Genomic DNA, 21,295 nt, shown 5'->3' on the forward strand with positions numbered 1-21,295 from the left:
GGGATACACAAACAGACATACACAACAGACTGGAAACCCAGACAAGCATGAATAGACATGCACACAACACGCACGTATGAGCAAATGTACAGCACACACACACACACCCAACCCCCCCCCCCCCCCCCCACGCGCACACACACACACACACACACACACACACACACACACACACACACACACACACACACACACACACACACACACACACACACACACAGGGATTGAGAATGATGATTAACATACAGAGCAAACAGGTTATTCAGAGCCAAACACAAAAGTCATGCAAATTGGCCTGGCGCTCAGACAAGCAGCCAAAGGCTAGTATATTACCATCACAATCAGTCTGACCAACCACCAACGCCCGGACACCGACACACAGACTCAGACACACCCCAGCGCCAGACAACCCAACTTCACCGGGGGGCTGGCACCCCTTTGTGATGCTAACCTAACTGTCGACCATACACCCAATCACCCCCCCACACACACACACAACCACACACAGTCCCATAAAAACAAGCAACACACCACTTTGTATCCCATGTCTCCCTAAACCCACTGCTCTTCATACAATCACACACGCACACACACGCACACGCACACACACAACAGGCATCATTCAATTACAGCTCTGCCAACAACAGATTAGACTCTACAATGGACCTCCATCAAAACAACTCTGGTGGTACAGAGTAGAGTTTGGCTGCATACAGATCTGTCTATTATCCCACCATCCATATCCATTCACTGTTCATCCCGGGGTGGCAGGTAGCCTAGTGGTTAGAGTGTTGGACTAGTAACCGAAAGGTTGCAAGATCCAATCCCCAGCTGACAAGGTAAAAATCTGTTGTTCTGCCCCTGAAAAAGGCTGTTAACCCACTGTTCCTAGGCCGTCATTGAAAATAAGAATTTGTTCTTAATTAACCGACTTGCCTAGTTAAATAAAGGAAAAATTGAAATCCAATCAACCAGCCGTTCTCTGCATCCTTTCTTTCTGTTGTCCCTCAAGTCAGCGTGACTGGACTGTTTAAATATGTTAGTAGCATATTACACTGTTTATAACAATGAGTTAACAATAAGGCACTTATTAATAAGTGATAACATACTGAGTTAATCTGGCAGTAATCATTAGCTAATGAGCATTCCATGATTTTAAGAGGAAAACCTAGTCTATCATCAAAGACTAACAGCCCACCATTACAAACCAGGGGCAAATGTGTGTGTGCTTGTATCAAACTTGGTTGAGAATAAATTGTGTGTGCACAGTGATATTACTTTACTTTACTTTAGACAGTAATAACACTGTGTGTCTGCATGCAGAGTAGAGAGAGAGAGGGGGGGGGGGGAGCGAGAGAGAGAGAGCGAGAGACAGAGGAAAGAAAGAGAAAGAAAGAGAAAGAAAGAGAGAGAGAAAGAGTGTGTGTGTGTGTGTGTGTGTGCGCATGGATTGTGTGTGTGAGGGTATAAGTGTGTCCTGGCAGGACTTCTGAGAGCACAATGGTGTTTACTCCGTCAGGGGTAGTGGAAACTTTTGAGAGGTCATGTGACCAGTGTGTGTGTGTCCTCTCTCATTATCTGGCAGGAATGTACACGGTAATCTCTTTATCCTCAGAGAGAGAGAGGGAGAGAGAGGGACACGGAGTGATATTTGCCTAGATCTTCTGCACAGATTCTGTCAGACTTGGGCCCTAACAGTTAATCTCAGTAAGACAAAAATAATGGTGTTCCAAAAAAGGTCCAGTTGCCAGGAACATAAATACAAATTCTGTCTAGACAGCGTTATCCTAGAGCAAAACAAAAACTATACCTACCTCTGCCTAAACATCAGCATCACAGGTAACTTCCACAAAGCTGTGGAAAATCTGAGAGACAAGGCAAGAAGGGCCTTCTACACCATCAAAAGGAACATAAAATTTGAGGATCTGGCATAAAATACTTCAGTTATAGAATCAGTTATAGAACCTATGTCCCTTTATGGTTGTGAGGTCTGGGGTCCATTCACCAACCAAGAAGTAACAAAATGGAACAAACACCAAATTCAGACTCTGCATGCAGAATTCTGCAAAAACATCCTCAGTGTACCAAATAATGCATGCAGAGCAGAATTAGGACAATTCCTGCTCATTTTCTAAATTCAGAAAAGAGCAATTACATTCTGCAACCACCTAAAATAAGTGATTCCAAACCTTCCAAAACAAAGCCCTCACCTACAGAGAGATGAACCTGGAGAAGAATCCTCTGCCAGCTGGTATGGGGACTCTGCTCACAAACACAAACAGACCCCACAGAGCCCCAAGACAGCAGCACAATTAGACCCAACCTTATCATGAGAAAACAAAAGATAATTACTTGACACATTGAAAAGAATCAACAAAAAACAAAAGAAAACTGGAATGTTATTTGGCCCTAAACAGAGAGTACACAGTAACAGAATACCTGACCACTGTGACTGACCCTAAACAGAGAGTACACAGTAACAGAATACCTGACCACTGTGAACGACACAAAATGAAGGAAAGATTGGACTATGTGCATACTCAGTGAGCATAGCCTTGCTATTGAGAGAGGCAGCTGTAGGCAGACCTGAATCTCAAGAGACTAAGTACCCACTGCCCACAAAATTAGGTGGTAACCGAGCTGCACTTGCTATCCTCCTACCAACTGTATGATCATATCAGAGACACATTTTTCTCTCAAATCACACAGACCCAGAAAGAATCTGAAAACAAATACAATCTTGATAAACTCCCATATCTACAGTGTATTCAGAAACTATTCAGACCCCCCAACCTTTTCCATTTCATTACGTTACAGCCTTACTCATGAATTGATTACATTAATTGTATTACTCATCAATCTACAAACAAAAGCCCATAATGACGAAGCGAAAACATTCTTTTTCTTCTTTTTGATAATTTATAAAAAATAAGAAAGATAAATATCTTATTTACATATTCAGACCCTTTGATATGATAATCAAAATTGAGTTCAGGTGCATCCTGATCATACTTGAGATGTTTCTACAACTTGACTGTCTATGGTAAATTCAATTGACTGGACATGATTTGGAAAGGCACACACCTGTCTATATAAGGTCCCACTGTCCAAAACCAAAACCAGGTCGAAGGAATTTTCCGTAGACCCCCGAAACAGGATTGTGTCGAGGCACAGATCTGGAGAAGTGTACAATTTTTTTTGTAGCATTGAAGGTCCCCAAGAACACAGTGGCATCCATCATTCTTAAATGGAAGAAGTTTGGAACCACCAAGACTCTTCCTATAGCTGGCAGCCCGGCCAAACTGAGCAATCGGGGGAGAAGGGCTTTAGTCAGGGGGGTGACCAAGAACCCGATGGTCACTCTGATAGAACTCCAGAGATCATCTGTGGAGATGGGAGAACCTTCCAGAAGGTCAACCATCTCTGCAGCACTTTACCAATCAGGTGTTTATGGTAGAGTGGCCAGACAGGAGACACTCCTCAGTAAGGCACATGACAGCCCGCTTGGTGTTTGCTAAAAGGCACCGAAAGGACTCTCAGACCATGAGATACAAGATTCTCTGGTCTGATGAAACCAAGATTGAACTCTTTGGCCTGAATGCCAAGCGTCACATCTGGTGGCAACCTGGCACCATCCCTACGGTGAAGCACGGTGGTGGCAGCATCATGCTGTGGGGATGTTTTTCAGCGGCAGGGACTGGGAGACTAGTCAGGATCAAGGGAATGATGAACAGAGCAAAGTACTTAGAGGTCCTTGATGAAAACCCACTACAGAGCGCTCAGGACCTCAGACTGGGGCAAACCTTCACCTTCCAACAGGAAACCCACCCTAAGCACACAGCTAAGACAACGCAGGAGTGGCTTCGGGACAAGTCTTTGACTGTCCTTGAGTGGCCCAGCCAGAGCCCGGACTTGAACCCGATCGAACATCTCTGGAGAGACATGAAAATACCTCTGCATCGACCCTCCCCATCCAACCTGACAGAGCTTGAGAGGATCTGCAGAGAAGAATGGGATTAACTCACCAAATATAGGTGTGCCATGCTTGTAGCATCATACCCATGAAGACTCAAGGTTGTAATCACTGCCAAAGGTGCTTCCACAAAATACTGAGTAAAGGGTCTGAATACTTATGTAAATGTGATATTTCCGCTTTTTTTATACATGAGCAAAAACAAAAATAAAAACTGTTTTGTTTTTGTCATTGTGGGGTATTGTGTGTAGATTGATGAGGGAAGAAAACATTTAATACCATTTTAATACCATTTAAAATTAGGCAGTAACGTACCAAAATGTGAAAAGTCAAGGGGTCTGAATACTTTCCGAATGGACTGTAGTATTAGGTGAAATACCAGTGTACCACCACACCAGCAAAATGTGTGACCTGTTGCCACAAGAAAAGGGCAACCATCAGAGCACAAACAACATTGTAAATACAATCTAAATTGATCTGTTTATTTATTTTCTCTTTCATACTTCAACTATTTGCACAATGTAACAACATTGACAATAATTTAACATTTTAAATCTCTATACTCTTTAACATTTTTGTGAGAGTAATGTTTACTGTTAATTGTTAACTCCTTTGGGACTGGGGGGCAGTATCGAGTAGCTTGGATGAATAAGGTGCCCAGAGTAAACTGCCTGCTACTCAGGCCCAATAGCTAGAATATACTTAGTAGATTTGGATAGAAAACACTCCGAAGTTTCTAAAACTGTTTGAATGATGTCTGTGAGTATAACAGAACTCATATGGCAGCCAGAAACCTGAGAAAAAATCCAACCAGGAAGTGGGAAATCTGAGGTTTGTATTTTTTCAAGTCATTGCCTATCCAATATACAGTGTCTATGGGGTCATATTGCACGTCCTAAGGCTTCCACTAGATGTCAACAGTCTTCAAAACCTTGTTCCAGGCTTCTACTGTGAAGGGGGAGTGAATAAGATCTGTTTCAACCAGGTGTCTGGCAGAATGCCATGAGCTCAGTTAGCTGTGTTCCTTTTCATTTCTAAAGACAAAGGAATTGTCCGGTTGAAACATTATTGAAGATTTATGATAAAAACATCCTAAGATTGATTCTATACATTGTTTGACATGTTTCTACGAACTGTAATATAACTTTTTTGACTTTTCGTCTGAACTAAGTGATCGCACATTGAGCATTTGGATTACTGGGCTAAATGCACGAACATAAAGGAGGAATATGGACTTTATCGAACAAAACAAACATTTATTGTGGAACTGGGATTCCTGGGAGTACATTCCGATGAAGATCATCAAAGGTAAGTGAATATTTATAACGCTATTTCTGAGTTTTGTGACACCTCTCCTTCTTTGGAAAATGGCTGTATGTTTTTCTGTGACTTGGCGCTGACCAAACATAATCGCAAGGTGTGCTTTCGCCGTAAAGCCTTTTTGAAATCAGACACTGTGGCTGGATTAATGAGAAGTTTATCTTTAAAATGGTGTATAATACTTGTATGTTTGAGGAATGTTAATTATGAGATGTCTGTTGTTGGCGTCCCACATATCCCAGAGAAGTTCCCTTGTTAATTTTCCTTTTGTTTATTGTCTATTTCACGTGCTTTGGCAATGTTAACATATGTTTCCCTTTCCAATAAAGCACTTTGAATTTAATTTGATTTATATGGTGAGGGAGAGATGGGGAGAGGATGGAGGAGGGAGATAGAGAGACATAGGGGACAGAAAGAGAGAGAGAGGTGGATGAGAGAGAGAAAGAGAGATGGAGGGAGCTCAACCATACACCTCTTCTCAGTAGTGAGGAATGATTCTGGGAATCAAAGAAAGAGGTGCGAATGGAAGAAAAACTCTCTCTCCCTCTTTCACAATGACTAAAATACATGTACAGTATATCCAAGAAGCAGACAGGAATAACCAGTAATAATGGAGAGATTAGGTGTGATAGAAGGGATGAAGGGGATTACAAATAAAAGGGAAAGGAAGAATAAAATAGAGATATAATGATCAAGTTTACTGGAGGACACTATGAACCTCTTCATAAAGTTACTCTGACATGTTACAGACTTGCACGCGTACAGTACCAGTCAAAAGTTTTAGAACACCAACTCATTCAAGGGTTTTCATTATTTTGACTATTTTCTACATTGCAGAATAGTAGTGAAGACATCAACACTATGAAATTACACATATAGAATCATGCAGTAACCAAAATAGTGTTAAACAAATCAAAATATACAGTGCTGTGAAAAAGTGCCCCCCTCCTGATTTCTTATTTTTTGCACATTTGTCACACTTAAATGTTTCAGATCATCCAACAAATGTAAATATTACACAAAGGCAACCCAAGTAAACACAAAATGCAGTTAAGTGCTGATTTTATTTATTAAGGGAAAAGAGCTATCCGAACCTTCATGGCCCTATGTGAAAAAGTAATTGCCCCCTAAACCTAATAACTGGTTCTGCCACCCTCAGCAGCAACAACTGCAATCAAGCGTTTGTGAAAACTGGCAATGAGTCTTTCACATCGCTGTGGAGAAATTTTAGCATAATTGGTTTTAATTCAGCCACACTGGAGGGTTTTCGAGCATGAACCTCCTTTTTAAGGTCACGCCACAGCATCTCAATTGGATTCATGTCCGGACTTTGACTAGTCTACTCCAAAACCTTCCTTTAGTTTTTTTTAAGCCGTACAGAGGTGGACTTGCTGGTGTGTTTTGGATCATTGTCCTGCTTCAGAACCCAAGTGCGCTTCAGCTTGAGGTCACGAACTGATGGCCGGACATTCTCCTTCCAATTTTTTGGGTAGAGAGCAGAATTCATGGTTCCATCAATCACAGCAAGTCGTCCAGGTCCTGAAGCAGCAAAGCAGCCCCAGACCATCACACTACCACCACCATATTTGACTGTTGGTATGATGTTATTTTTCTGAAATGCTGTGTTACTTTTACGCCAGATGTAACGGGACGCACACCTTCCAAAAAGTTCAACTTTTGTCTCGTCAGTCCACAGAATATTTTCCCAAAATATGTTTTTTGCCAAAAGTGAGACGAGCCTTTATTTAATTTTTGGTCATCAGTAGTTTTCGCCTTGGAACTCTGCAATGGATGCCATTTTTGCCCAGTCTCTTTCTTATGGTTGAGTTATGAACACTGAACTTAACTGAGGCAAGTGAGGCCTGAAGTTCCTTAGATGTTGTTGTGGGTTCTTTTGTGACCTCTTGGACTAGTTGTCGCTGCACTCTTGGGGTAATTTTGGTAGGCCCGGCCACATCAACAAGGGGGCAAACACTCTTTCACAGCACTGTATTTTATATTTGAGATACTTCAAATAGCCACCCTTTGACTTGATGACAGTTTTGCACACTCTTGGCATTCTCTCAACCAACATCATGGAATGCATTTAAATTAACAGGTGTGCCTTCTTAAAAGTCCATTTGTGGAATTGATTTTATTCTTAATGCGGTTGAGCCAATTGTTTGTGTTGTGACAAGGTAGGGGTGGTATACAGAAGATAGCCCTACTTGGTAAAACACCAAGTTCATATTATGGCATGAACAGCTCAAATAAGCAAAGAGAAACGAGAGTCCATCATTAAATGCAGTCACAAAATCAATCAAGCGTTATGATAAAACTGGCTATCACGAGGAACACCACAGGAATGGAAGACCCAGAGTTGCCTCTGCTGCGATTGGCTCAATCGTATTGAGAAGGAAATAAATTCCACAAATTGACTTTTTACAAGGCACACCCGTTAATTGAAATGCATTCCACACCATAAAGCTGGTTGAGAGAATGCCAAGATTGTGCAAAGCTGTCATCAAGGCAAAGGGTGGCTATTGTGAACATCTATGTTGAACACTATTTTGGTTACTGTATGATTCCATATGTGTTATTTTAGAGTTTTGATGTCTTCACTATTATTATACAATGTAGAAAATGGTCAAAATAAAGAAAAACCCTGGAATTAGATGTTGTGTCCAATCTTTTGACTGTTACTCTACCTCTTGATTTAAATGTGCACATTCAGATAGACTTGTACAACTAGGCCTGCTATTATTTAGCATACCTTAGCTGGCAACATTTTATTTAACGAATGCCAGTCATAATTGACATATATACAGTTGAAGTCGGAAGTTTACATACACTTAGGTTGGAGTCATTAAAACTAATTTTTCAACCACTCAACACATTTCTTGCTTCTTATGGCTGCAGGGGCAGTATTGAGTAGCTTGGATGAAAGGTGCCCAGAGGTGCCCAGAGTCAACGGCCTGCTCCTCAGTCCCAGTTTCTAATACATGCATATTGTTATTAGTATTCTTATAGAAAACACTCTGAAGTTTCTAAAACTGTTTGAATGATGTCTGTGAGTATAACAGAATGCATATGGCAGGCAAAACCTGAGAAGAAATCGAACAGGAAGTGGAAAATCTGAGGTTGGTCGATTTTCAACCCAGCCCTTATTGAATAGAGTGGGATATGGATAAAGTTGCACTTCCTAGGGCATCCACTAGATGTCAACCATCTTTAGAAACTTGAATGAGGCTTCTACTGTGTTGTGGAGCCAGATGGGAGCTCTTTGAGTCAGTGGTCTGGCAGAGAGCCAGGTCCTGGTCATGCGCATTTCACATGATAGTGACCTGCGTTCCATGGCTTCTCTACAGACATAGGAATTTTCCGGTTGGAACTTCATTGAAGATTTATGATAACAACATCCTAAAGATTGATTCTATACTTAGTTTGACAAGTTTCTTCGACCTGTAATATAACTTTTTGAAGTTTTTGTCCAACGTTCGGATGGACCTGCACGAGCGTTTGGATTTGTGTACTAAACGCGCTAACAAAAGTAGCTACTTGGACATAAATAATGGACATTATCGAACAAATCAAGCATTTATTGTGGAACTAGGATTCCTGGGAGTGCATTCTGATGAAGATCGTCAAAGGTAAGGGAATATTTATAATGCGAATTCTGATTTCTGTTGACTCCAACATGGCGGATAATTGTATTTATTTTCTGAGCGCCGTCTCAGATTATTGCATGGTTTTCTTTATTACCGTAAATAAAAAATAAAAATCTGACACAGCGGTTGCATTAAGGAGAGGAATATCTATATTTCCATGTCTAACAATTGTATTTATCGACATTGAAATGAGTATTTCTGTAAAATGATGTGGCTCTCTACAATATCACATGATGTTTTTGGAACTAGTGAACTAGCGCCAATGTATACTGAGATTTTTTAAATATAAATATGAACTTTATCAAACAAAACATACATGTATAGTGTAACATGGAGTCCTATGATTGTCATCTGATGAAGATCATCAAAGGTTAGTGATTCATTTTATCTCTATTTGTGCTTTTTGTGACTCCTCTATTTGGCTGGAAAAATGGCTGAATATTTCTGTGAGTTGGTGGTGACCTAACATAATCATTTGTGGTGCTTTCGCTGTAAAGACTATTTGAAATCAGACACTGTGGTGGGATTAACAACAAGATTTCCTTTAAAACGGTAGAAGATACATGTATGTTTGAAGAATTTTCAAAACAACATATCGATCCCGTTAACGGGATTGCAGCCCTAAGAAGTTTAACAAACTATAGTTTTGGCAAGTCGGTTAGGAAATCTACTTTGTGCATGACACAAGTAATTTTTCCAACAATTGTTTACAGACAGATTATTTCACTTACAATTCACTGTATCACAATTCCAGTGGGTCAGAAGTTTACATACACTAAGTTGACTGTGCCTTTAAACAGCTTGGAAAATTCCATAAAATGATGTCATGGCTTTAGAAGCTTCTGATAGGTTAATTGACATCACTTGAGTCAATTGCAGGTGTACCTGTGGATGTATTTCAAGACCTACCTTCAAACTCGGTGCCTCTTTGCTTGACATCATGGGAAAATCAAAAGAAATCAGCCAAGACCTCAGAAAATAAATTGTAGACCTCCACAAGTCTGTTTCATTCTTGGGAGCAATTTCCAAACGCCTGTGGGTAACACGTTCATCTGTACAAACAATAGTACACAACTACAAACACCATGGGACCACGCAGCCGTCATACCGCTCAGGAAGGAGACACATTCTGTCTCCAAGAGATGATTGTACTTTGGTGCGAAAAGTGCAAATCAATCCCAGAACAACAGCAAAGGACCCTGTGAAGATGCTGGAGGAAACAGGTACAAAAGTATCTATATCCACAGTAAAACGAGTCCTATATCGACATAACCTGAAAGGCCACTCAGCAAGGAAGAAGCCACTGCTCCAAAACCGCCATAAAAAAGCCAGACTACGGTTTGCAACTGCACATGTTCACAAAGATCGTACTTTTTGGAGAAATGTCCTCTGGTCTGATGAAACAAAAATATAACTGTTTGGCCATAATGACCATTGTTATGTTTGGAGGAAAAATGGGGAGGCTTGCAAGCCAAGGAACAGCATCCCAACCGTGAAGCACGGGGGTGGCAGCATCATATTGTGGGGGTGCTTTGTTGCAGGAGGGACTGGTGCACTTCACAACATACATGGCATACCGAGGAAGGAAAATTATATGGATATATTGAAGCATCATCAGTCAGGAAGTTAAAGCTTGGTCGCAAATGGGTCTTCCAAATGGATAATGACCATACGCACACTTCCAAAGTTGTGGCAAAATGGCTTAAGGACAGCAAAGTCAAGGTATTGGAGTGGCCATCAAAGCCCTGACCTCAATCCTATAGAACATTTGTGGGCAGAACTGAATAAGTGTGCGCGAGCAAGGAGGCCTACAAACCTGACTCAGTTACAACAGCTCTGTCAGGTGGAATGGGACGAAATTCACCCAACTTGTTGTGGAGAGCTTGTGGAAGGCTACCCCCAAGTGACCCAAGTTAAACCATTTAAAGGCAATGTTACCAAATACTAATTGAATGTATGTATACTTCTGACCCACTGGAATGTGATGAAAGACATAAATGCTGAAATAAATCATTCTCTCTACTATTATTCTGACGTTTCACATTCTTAAAATAAATTGGTGATCCTAACTGATCTAAGACAGGGAATTTTTACTCTGATTAAATGTCAGGAATTGTGAAAAACTGAGTTTAAATGTATTTGGCTAAGGTGTATGTAAACTTCCAACTTCAACTGCACTGGGGCGGCAGTGTAGCCTTGTGGTTAGAGCACTGGACTAGTAACCGAAAGGTTGCAAGTTCAAATCCCCGAGCTGACGAGGTACAAAATCTGTCGAACTGCCCTTGAACAGGCAGTTAGCCCACTGTTCCTAGGCTGTCATTGAAAATAAGAATTTGTTCTTAACTGACTTGCCTAGTAAAATAAAGGTTAAAAAAAATCCTACAGGTTAAACAATTTAGCTCTGATTTTCTACACTCCTAATGTTCAGCAAAAACATTTGTTTTTCCAATAGGAAAAAAAAAAAAAACTTGCTATTGCTAACAGCAAGAGGGCCAAACAGATGACAGCTCACATGGCAAAATAGAGCTTCTGATGTGATCAGAGCAAAAATAACCGATATAAAAGCAAAGATTATCAAATACATTATTGTTTCTAATTGAGGTTAGTTTGTTACAATTGAAGTGTCCAGTTCAAAAGAGAGACTGAGATGAGTGATTGAATCTGTGTGGGAGACCGGGAATCTGTGTGGGAGAGCCAGATTAACTAAATCAGCCTGCGCAACAGAAAGAAGTTATCGGCCAATGAGAGGATTGAATTATATATTCTGCAAAGAGATGAATGCTTATGATTGGACAAAATTGATGAAATGGAGCTTAATGTCACATTTAATGACCTTTACTCTCACGTGGAGTCCTTGTCTTTCCGTTAACTGGTAATAGTTTTTTTTTTCAATGCATCTCGTCACGTTATCGTCATACATTTTTGTCAGGAAAAAGAGGTAGTTGATGAGTGTTTTTCATCATAGTTATTGTCGACAAAATGAACACTGCACCCATCCCACACACACACACTTGTTTCCCATCTCCTCAAGACATCCTTTATGAGATTAGTGTTGTTGATTGAGACCACTTTGTGCTTGCTACATTAAGGATCACAGTGACCTGTCAGTTAGCTATGAAAGAGCCAGAGCCAGAGAGAGCGAGAGAGAGAGCGAGAGAGACATGTTGTCTCTATGTAAAGATTGACTGTAATTCTGTCCAGGTCACACAGACCTGAAGAACCATTAAGTAGATGACTTCCACCTGACCATTGTGTGTCTGTGTGCGTGTGTGCATGAGTGTTTGTGTGGGGGGGAACCCAGCAACAGTAAAATGTGTGCCGTAAAAGGCCCATTTGAAGTGAGAAGGCAGAGAGAAGGCAGAGTCTTTAAGATCTTCCCTATGGTGCTTCCATCCCCCCTATCACACAGACCCCTACACAGAGGCCACAGTGACCCATCACACTCACAGGCCTGGTTCCATTTCAGCCCATAGCCCCTTCCCCTAGCCACTACCCCTTTAGTCTTCACAGATCTGTAAAGATTGGATAGGTGGAAGCATATAATGGAAGCTTCCCAAGTCCTATTGCAAGGCAAGGTGGACCCATAACCATCTTGTTTTCAACTATCAGATTTATTCAGATTTTCAGACAATTTCCCAATCCCAGTTGTTTAGAGATCTAAAGAGATTGGATAGGGCCCTAAATGGAATCACACCACAGAGGCCAAGATCAATCCATTATGGGATCATTGTAATATATTTTGTACTATGTCTAGTTCAACAGGAGCAGCCTGTAATGTATTGTGCCACCTACCTAGTGAGGAAGCCGTTGAAGGGCAAGCGTACAGGGTAGCCATAGCGGATCATCCGGACCATCTCCAGCACCCCTACGTACTGCAGCTGGGTAGACACGTGGAAACTGTCAAAGCAGTCCGCCGTGCACCTGCTGTTGGGGCGCACACACTCCACAAAGTGAGGGGTACACGCCTGTAGCTTACTGACCACATCTGACAAAGAGTTCTGAAAGGAGGAGGGGTGAGGGGGGAGAGATAGAGAGATAGAGGGAGAGAGAGAGATTGTTTCATGTTAAAATTCATGTTCCTTAAGCATTTGAGTTGACCCAATTCTTCACTCCCTTGCCACATCAACACAGCACTGGTGTTGGTATCAGCTTCATGGCAACATGGTTCCATTTATCCATCTAGATCAGGTATTCCCCCAGGGGTACACGGAATGCCATCGGGGGAACACCAAATAAAAATGTGATTCACATTTTTCAACAAAAAATATTATTTTCCAGAATAAAATGAGAACATCTAGTGTTGAGCGAAATAACAACACAATGTCAAATGCAGGAAGCCTAGTCAAATATTTAACATCCAATCACATTAACCGTTACTCTCTCGTGGGAAACTTTCACTCTTGTACAGACATTTAGAAACTAAACATGACCATTTGAGAAATCAGCCACAGGAGTTTTTTGAGCGAGAATAAAGACGACTTTCGAGTAGTAAGACGTGTAAAAGCAACAGATAGAAGGCTAGAAGCGTCTTATATGCTGAGCTACTGAGTGGCTTGTACAGGCAAGACTCATGCTATTGTGGAAGACTTAACTCTCCCTGCTACCGCGAATATGGCTGGGACAATACTGAGGGAAAAGGCCCAAAAAAACTATACAGACAATGATTTCATCAAACAACACTGTTTCACAACACATCAGTGACATGGCAGGAGGTGTTTTGAAACAATTACTGCTTTGCATACAAGCCAGTGAATTATATGCGTTACAGCTGGATGAGTCAACAGACATGGCGGGCCTGGCACAGCTCCTGGTATATGTCCCTTACATTTATGGGGGTCAATTAAGGAAGACATCCTCTTCTGCAAACGACTGGAAACCAGGACAACAGGAGAGGATATTTTTAAAGCCCTGGACAGTTTTGTGACATCAAATGAACTTCGATGGTCAAGATGTGTTGGTTTCTGTACTGATGGCGCAAAAGCCATGACAGAGAGACATAGTGGAGTGGTAACGCGCGTGCAAGCAGTTGCCCCCGACGCCACTTGGTTACACTGCAGCATCCACAGAGAGGCTCTTACTGCCAAGGGAATGCCTGACAGCTTGAAAGACATTTTGGACACTACAGTGAAAATTGTTATTTTGTTATTAAAGCAAGGCCAAGGAACTCTTGTGTATTGTCTGCATTATGCAACGATATGGTCAGCAACCATGTAACGCTTTTACAAGCGAGAGACGAGCTTAAAGTTCTGACCATCATTTTCACTTGTCTGACCACTTGCATGATGATGAGTTTCTCACACGACTGGCCTATCTGGGTGATGTTTTTTCTCACCTGAATGATCTGAATCTAGGATTACAGGGACTCACCACAACTAAACTCAGCAAAAAAAGAAACGTCCTCTCACTGGCAACTGCGTTTATTTTCAACAAACTTAACATGTGTAAATATTTGCATGAACATAAGATTAAACAACTGAGACATAAACTGAACAAGTTCCACAAACATGTGATGAACAGAAATTGAATAATGTCTCCCTGAACAAAGGGGGGGTTAAAATCAAAAGTAACAGTCAGTATCTGGTGTGGCCACCAGCTGCATTAAGTACTGCAGTGCATCTCTTTCTCATGGACTGCACCAGATTTGCCAGTTCTTGCAGTGAGATGTTACCCCACTCTTCCACCAAGGGACCTGCAAGTTCCTGGACATTTCTGGGGGGAATGGCCCTAGCCCTCACCCTCCGATCCAAAAGGTCCCAGACATGCTTAATGGGTTTGAGATCCAGGGTCTTCGCTGGCCTTGGCTGAGCACTGACATTCCTGTCTTGCAGGAAATCACGCACAGAACGAGCAGTATGGCTGGTGGCATGGTAATGCTGGAGGGTCATGTCAGGATGAGTCTGTAGGAAGGGTACCACATGAGGGAGGAGGATGTCCGCGACTCGTCAATGAAGAGCACTTTTGCGATTCCTGTCTGGTCCAGCGACGGTGGGTTTGTGCCCATAGGCGACGTTGTTGCCGGTGATGCCTGGTGAGGACCTGCCTTACAACAGGCCTACAAGCCCTCAGTCCAGCCTCTCTCAGCCTATTGCGGACAGTCTGAGCACTGATGGAGGGATTCTGCGTTCTTGGTGTAACTCAGGCAGTTGTTGTTGCCATCCTGTACCTGTCCCGGTGTGATGTTCATGTGTACCGATTCTGTGCAGGTGTTGTTACACGTGGTCTGCCACTGCAAGGAAGATCAGCTGTCCATCCTTTCTCCCTGTAGTGCTGTCTTAGGCGTCTCACAGTACGGACATGGCCACATCTGCAGTCCTCATGCCTCCTTGCAGCATGCCTAAGGCACGTTCACGCAGATGAGCAGTGACCCTGGGCATCTTTCTTTTGGTGTTTTTCAGAGTCAGTAGAAAGGCTTCTTTAGTGTCCTACGTTTTCATAACTGTGACCATAATTGCCTACCATCTGTAAGCTGTTAGTGTCTTAAACACCGTTCCACAGGTGCATGTTCATGAATTATTTATGGTTCATTGAATAAGCATGGGAAACAGTGTTTAAACCCTTTACAATGAAGATCTGTAAAGTTATTTCGATTTTCACTAATTATCTTTGATAGACAGGGTCCTGAAAAGGGGGTGTTTCTTTTTTACTGAGTTAATATTCAATGTGCGGACAAATTTGAGGCTATGATTAAGAAGTTGGAGCTCTTTTCAGTCTGCATTAACAAGGACAACACACAGGTCTTTCCATCATTGTATGATTTGTTGTATATGCAAATGAACTCATGCTTACAGACAATGTCAAATGTTATGTAGCGAAACACCTGAATGAGCTGGGTGCGCAATTATGCAGGTATTTTCCCAAAATGGACGACACATACAACTGGATTCGTTATCCCTTTCGTGCCCTGCCTCCAGTCTAATTACCAATATCTGAACAAGAGAGCCTCATCAAAATTGGAAGAAGCGGTTCTGTGAAAATGTAATTTAATCAGAAGCCACTGCCAGATTTCTGGATAGTGCTGCACTCAGAGTTTCTTGCATTGGCAAATCACACTGTGAAGACTGATGCCCTTCGCAACCACGTACATATGCGAGAGTGGATTATTTGCCCTCACTAGCATGAAAACTAAATAAAGGCACAGGCTGGGTGTGGGAAATGATTTAAGACTGAGACTCTCCAATGCAACCCAACATTGCAGAGTTATGTTCTTCCTTTCAAGCACACCCTTCTCATTAACCTGTGGTGAGTTATACACCATTTTTGATGACCAAATAAGGTTTTATATGTAAGATGGCTAAATAAAGAGCAACATTATTGATTATTATTATATTATTATTTGTGACCTGGTCATATAAGAGACCTGGTCCTATGTTGAATACATGTATCGTATAGTGTGTGTGTGGCAGGCTTACAGTGATGGCAAAAAACAACATTTGAGAGTGCCCTGACCTTGGTGCTAGAGGGGGTACCCAGCTGGAGGTTGAATGTTTGAAGCGATACAAACTAAAAGAAGTTCGTACCATGGGAACCACTGCTCTGGAGGGCCAGTTCCTCAACCTGGGCTAGTTGCTCAACCTGGGCTAGTTGCTCAACCTGGTATATATTCCTCAACTTGGGCTAGTTCCTCAACCTGGGTTGGTCCCTCAACCTAGGCTTTTTTCTCAACCTGGGTTACATCCTCAGCCTGGGTTAGATCCTCATCCTGGGCCAGTTCCTCAACCTGGGATAGTTCCTCAACCTGGGATAGTTCCTCAACCTGATATAAATTCCTCAACCTGATATAAATTCCTCAACCTATGTTAGTTACTCAACCTGGGATAGTTACTCAACCTGGGATAGTTATTCAACCTAGGTTAGTTTCTCAACCTGGGATAGTTCCACAACCTATGTTAGTTCCTCAACATGGGCTGGTTCATCAACCTGGGCCAGTTCCTCAACCAGGGCTAGTTCCTAAACATCGGCTAAGTCCTCAACCTGGGCTAGTTCCTCACCCTGGGCCAGTTCCTCAACCTGGGCCAGTTCCTCAACCTCGGCCAATTCCTCTACCTTGGCCAGTTCATCATTCTGGGTTAGTTCATCAACCTGGGTTAGTTCATCAACCTGGGCTGGTTCCTCAACCTGATATAAATGTAACAACATATGTTAGATCCTCAACATGGGCTGGTTCATCAACCTGGGCCCGTTCCTCAACCTGGGCTAGTTCCTAAACATGGGCTAGTTCCTCAAACTGGTCCAGTTCCTCAACCTGGGCCAGTTCCTCAACTTAGGATAGTTCCTCAAACTGGAATAGTTCCTCAACCTGGCTAGTTCCTCAACCTGGGCCAGTTCCTCAACCTAGGATAGTTCCTCAACTTAGGATAGTTCCTCAACCTGGTATAAATTCCTCAACCTGGGATAGTTACTCAACCTGGGTTAGTTCCTCAACCTGACCTGGTTCCTCAACTTAGGCTAGTTCCTCAACCTGGGTTACATCCTCAACCTGGGTTAGATCCTCAACCTGGGTTAGGTCCTCAACCTGGGCCAGTTCCTCAACCTGGGCCAGTTCCTCCAACTGGTATAGTTCTTCAACCTGGTATAAATTCCTCAACCTTGGCTAATTCTTCAATTTGGGTTAGTTCCTCAACCTTGGCTTGTTTCTCAACCTGGGCTTGTTTCTCAACCTGAGCTTGTTCCTCAACCTGGGCTTGTTCCTCAACCTGGGCTAGTTCCTCAACTGTGGATAGTTGCTCAAACTGGGATAGTTCCTCATCCTGGGCTAAGTCCTCAGCCTGGGCCAGTTCCTCAACCTGGGCTAGTTCCTCAACCTGGGCCAGTTCATCAACCTGGGTTAGTTCATCAACCTGGGTTTGTTCCTCAACCTGGGTTTGTTCCTCAACCTGGACTTGTTCCTCAACCAGTTCTTGTTCCTCAACCTGGACTGGTTCCTCAACCTGGGTTAATTCCTCAACCTGGGCCAGCTCCTCAATCTGGGCCAGTTCCTCAGCCTGGGCTAGTTCCTCAACCTGGGTTTGTTCCTCAACCTGGGTTTGTTCCTCAACCTGGACTTGTTCCTCAACCAGTTCTTGTTCCTCAACCTGGACTGGTTCCTCAACCTGGGTTAATTCCTCAACCTGGGCCAGCTCCTCAATCTAGGCCAGTTCCTCAGCCTGGGCTAGTTCCTCAACCTGGACCAGTTTCTCAACTTTGGATAGTTCCTCAAACTGGGCTAGTTCCTCAAACTGGGCTAGTTCCTCAAACTGGGCTAGTTCCTCATGCTGCGCCAGTTCCTCATCCTGGGCCGGTTCTTCAACTTAGGATAATTCCTCACACTGGGCTAGTTCCTCATCCTGGGCCAGTTCTTCAACTTAGGATAATTCCTCACACTGGACTAGTTCCTCATCCTGGGCCAGTTCTTCAACTTAGGATAATTCCTCACACTGGGCTAGTTCCTCATCCTTGGCCAGTTCTTCAACTTAGTATAGTTCCTCAAACTGGGCTAGTTCCTCAACCTGGGCTAGTTCCTCAACCTGGGCTAGTTCCTCAACCTGTGCTAGTTCCTCAACCTGGGCCAGTTCCTCAACGTGGGCCAGTTCCTCAACTTAAGATAGTTCCTCAACCTGATATAAATTCCTCAACCTGGGATAGTTCATCAACCTGGGTTTGTTCCTCAACCTGACCTGGTTCCTCAACTTAGGCTAGTTCCTCAACCTGGGTTTGTTCCTCAACCTGGGTTTGTTCCTCAACCTGGACTTGTTCCTCAACCAGTTCTTGTTCCTCAACCTGGACTGGTTCCTCAACCTGGGTTAATTCCTCAACCTGGGCCAGCTCCTCAATCTAGGCCAGTTCCTCAGCCTGGGCTAGTTCCTCAACCTGGACCAGTTTCTCAACTTTGGATAGTTCCTCAAACTGGGATAGTTCCTCAAACTGGGCTAGTTCCTCAAACTGGGCTAGTTCCTCATGCTGCGCCAGTTCCTCACCCTGGGCCGGTTCTTCAACTTAGGATAATTCCTCACACTGGGCTAGTTCCTCATCCTGGGCCAGTTCTTCAACTTAGGATAATTCCTCACACTGGGCTAGTTCCTCATCCTGGGCCAGTTCTTCAACTTAGGATAATTCCTCACACTGGGCTAGTTCCTCATCCTTGGCCAGTTCTTCAACTTAGTATAGTTCCTCAAACTGGGCTAGTTCCTCAACCTGGGCTAGTTCCTCAACCTGGGCTAGTTCCTCAACCTGTGCTAGTTCCTCAACCTGGGCCAGTTCCTCAACGTGGGCCAGTTCCTCAACTTAAGATAGTTCCTCAACCTGATATAAATTCCTCAACCTGGGATAGTTCATCAACCTGGGTTTGTTCCTCAACCTGACCTGGTTCCTCAACTTAGGCTAGTTCCTCAACCTGGGTTAGTTTCTCAACCTGATATAAATTCCTCATCCTGGGCTAGTTCCTCAACCTATGTTAATTCCTCAACCTGGTATAAATTCCTCAACCTGGGATAGTTACCCAACCTGGGTTACATCCTCAATCTGGGCTGGTTCCTCAACCTAGGCCATTTCCACAACCTAGCATAGTTCTTCAACCTGGTATAAATTCCTCAACCTGGGCTAGTTCCTCAACCCATGTTAGTTCCTCAACCTGGGCTAATACCTCAATCTCGGTTAGCTCATCAACCTGGGTTATTTCATCAATCTGGGCTGGTTCCTCAACCTGGGTTAGTTCCTCAACGTGGGCCAGTTCCTCAACCTGGGCTAGTTCCTCAATCTGGGATAGTTCTTTGACCTGGGGTAGTTCCTCAAACTGGGAAAGTTCCTCAACCGTATCATGCTATACTTTATGGCCTATAGAGACATGTAGGCCTAGTCCTCGGTGTACAGCACTCTGCGTGGAGCTCTTGAGACTGGATTTAACTGGATACATAACTTCCATAGGTTTTGGTGGGGGGGGGGGGGGGGTTATATGGCCAGGTTTCCTTACATGTGGTCAACGGTCACCAAGACAACAGTGAGTGAGGAGTGAGGTCACGTCATGTGTGTGATGAAGGGGTCTGATTGGTTAGGGTGTGTTGTCTCTGTAGGGACCAGCAATACAAATACCTGTCATGACTAAGGCTGTGAGAGGGTGTCAGAGTGTGTTTCTCAGATATACACTGGTGCCACTCCATCATGCTTCTTACCACTCCCTAATGACATGGCTCTCCACTGTAAATGTGTGTGAGTAGGCTACTGTACCGAGAGCCGTGACGTCAGAAACTTGCACAACACACACACACACACACACACACACACACACACACACACACACACACACACACACACACACACACACACACACACACACACACACACACACACACACACAGAGCCCATTGTTCATTGTTCATTCATACATTCAGAGGGCTTTATGCTTGGGTGGATACAGCGTTATTCTTCAGCCCACCCTCACCTTCTCTCCTCTCTCCTTCTCCCCTCTCCTTCTCTCCATTCCTTGTAAGACCACAACTCCTGCCTGCAGGGAGCACACTGCCCTCATTCAAACCACCAACCATCACTCACACTAAAGCTACTTCCATGTTAAGCCACAATCACATCACATTGGATTTAGTGGTGTGGACATTGGAACGCGATCTGCCTTTGTTTTACACTTGTGGGGCAGAGATCCATCGGAATGAATAGTGTTGTTTCATATGGATCAACTACAAATTAATACCACATTTTATAGACTTCTGTTGTACTTGGTTGTAGTTCAGAGATATGGGTCATGGGTTGAATCCAAAATGGCACCATATTCCCTATAGCGTGCATTGCGTTTCACCAGAGGAAAATAGTGCACTCCATGCAGCCAGGGTCATGGTCAGGGTCAGCTAAAGAAATTGAATGACTTTAGTGTTTGGATTGAGGTGAGTGTTAGGATTAGGGTTAGGATCCCTACTGGGTAAAGTGATTGGGTTATTATGGTTCTGATTTGGTCCATTGTTGTGCTACTGGTTAATACTTACCCTCAGCTGCACAGCAACCGTAACTGGACCACATCTCTCCAGCCTCTGCAGGAAAGATGTTGCTCCCTTCTTCTTCAAGAGCTGAGAGAGAAAAAGAGGAGGAGGGAAAGAGGGAGGGAGAGAGAGAGAGAGAGAGAGAGAGAGAGAGAGAGAGAGAGAGAGAGAGAGAGAGAGAGAGAGAGAGAGAGAGAGAGAGAGAGAGAGGAAACGAGGAGGGGGATGGTGCTATTAGAGAACTATGAATAGTGAATATTAACAATACAAGTTTGTTGACCCGTGCTCTGGAGACACCACGTGATGCAGTCCTATGAATACGGTCAAATCATAATATGAATATGGTCATTTATGGCAAGATCTATAAAGCCAATTTTTCATTACAGTCATACGCT

The 21,295-nt window shown here is 43.2% G+C and overlaps 1 protein-coding gene across 2 annotated transcripts in view; it reads right to left on the minus strand.

Annotated features, from left to right (window-relative positions):
* Positions 1-21,295, minus strand: part of myo16 (myosin XVI) — a 180,704-nt gene that overhangs the window by 41,488 nt on the left and 117,921 nt on the right. For both annotated transcript variants that reach the window (XM_031805846.1, XM_031805847.1), the window contains exons 26-27: positions 20,907-20,987; positions 12,733-12,938 (exon numbers count right to left, since the gene is read on the minus strand). In XM_031805846.1, coding sequence (XP_031661706.1) covers positions 12,733-12,938; positions 20,907-20,987 — 287 coding nt within the window. The remainder of the gene's footprint in view (positions 1-12,732; positions 12,939-20,906; positions 20,988-21,295) is intronic.

The sequence above is a fragment of the Oncorhynchus kisutch genome, linkage group LG26 (genome assembly GCF_002021735.2).
Source record: "Oncorhynchus kisutch isolate 150728-3 linkage group LG26, Okis_V2, whole genome shotgun sequence".
NCBI classification, from domain to species: Eukaryota; Metazoa; Chordata; class Actinopteri; order Salmoniformes; family Salmonidae; genus Oncorhynchus; species Oncorhynchus kisutch.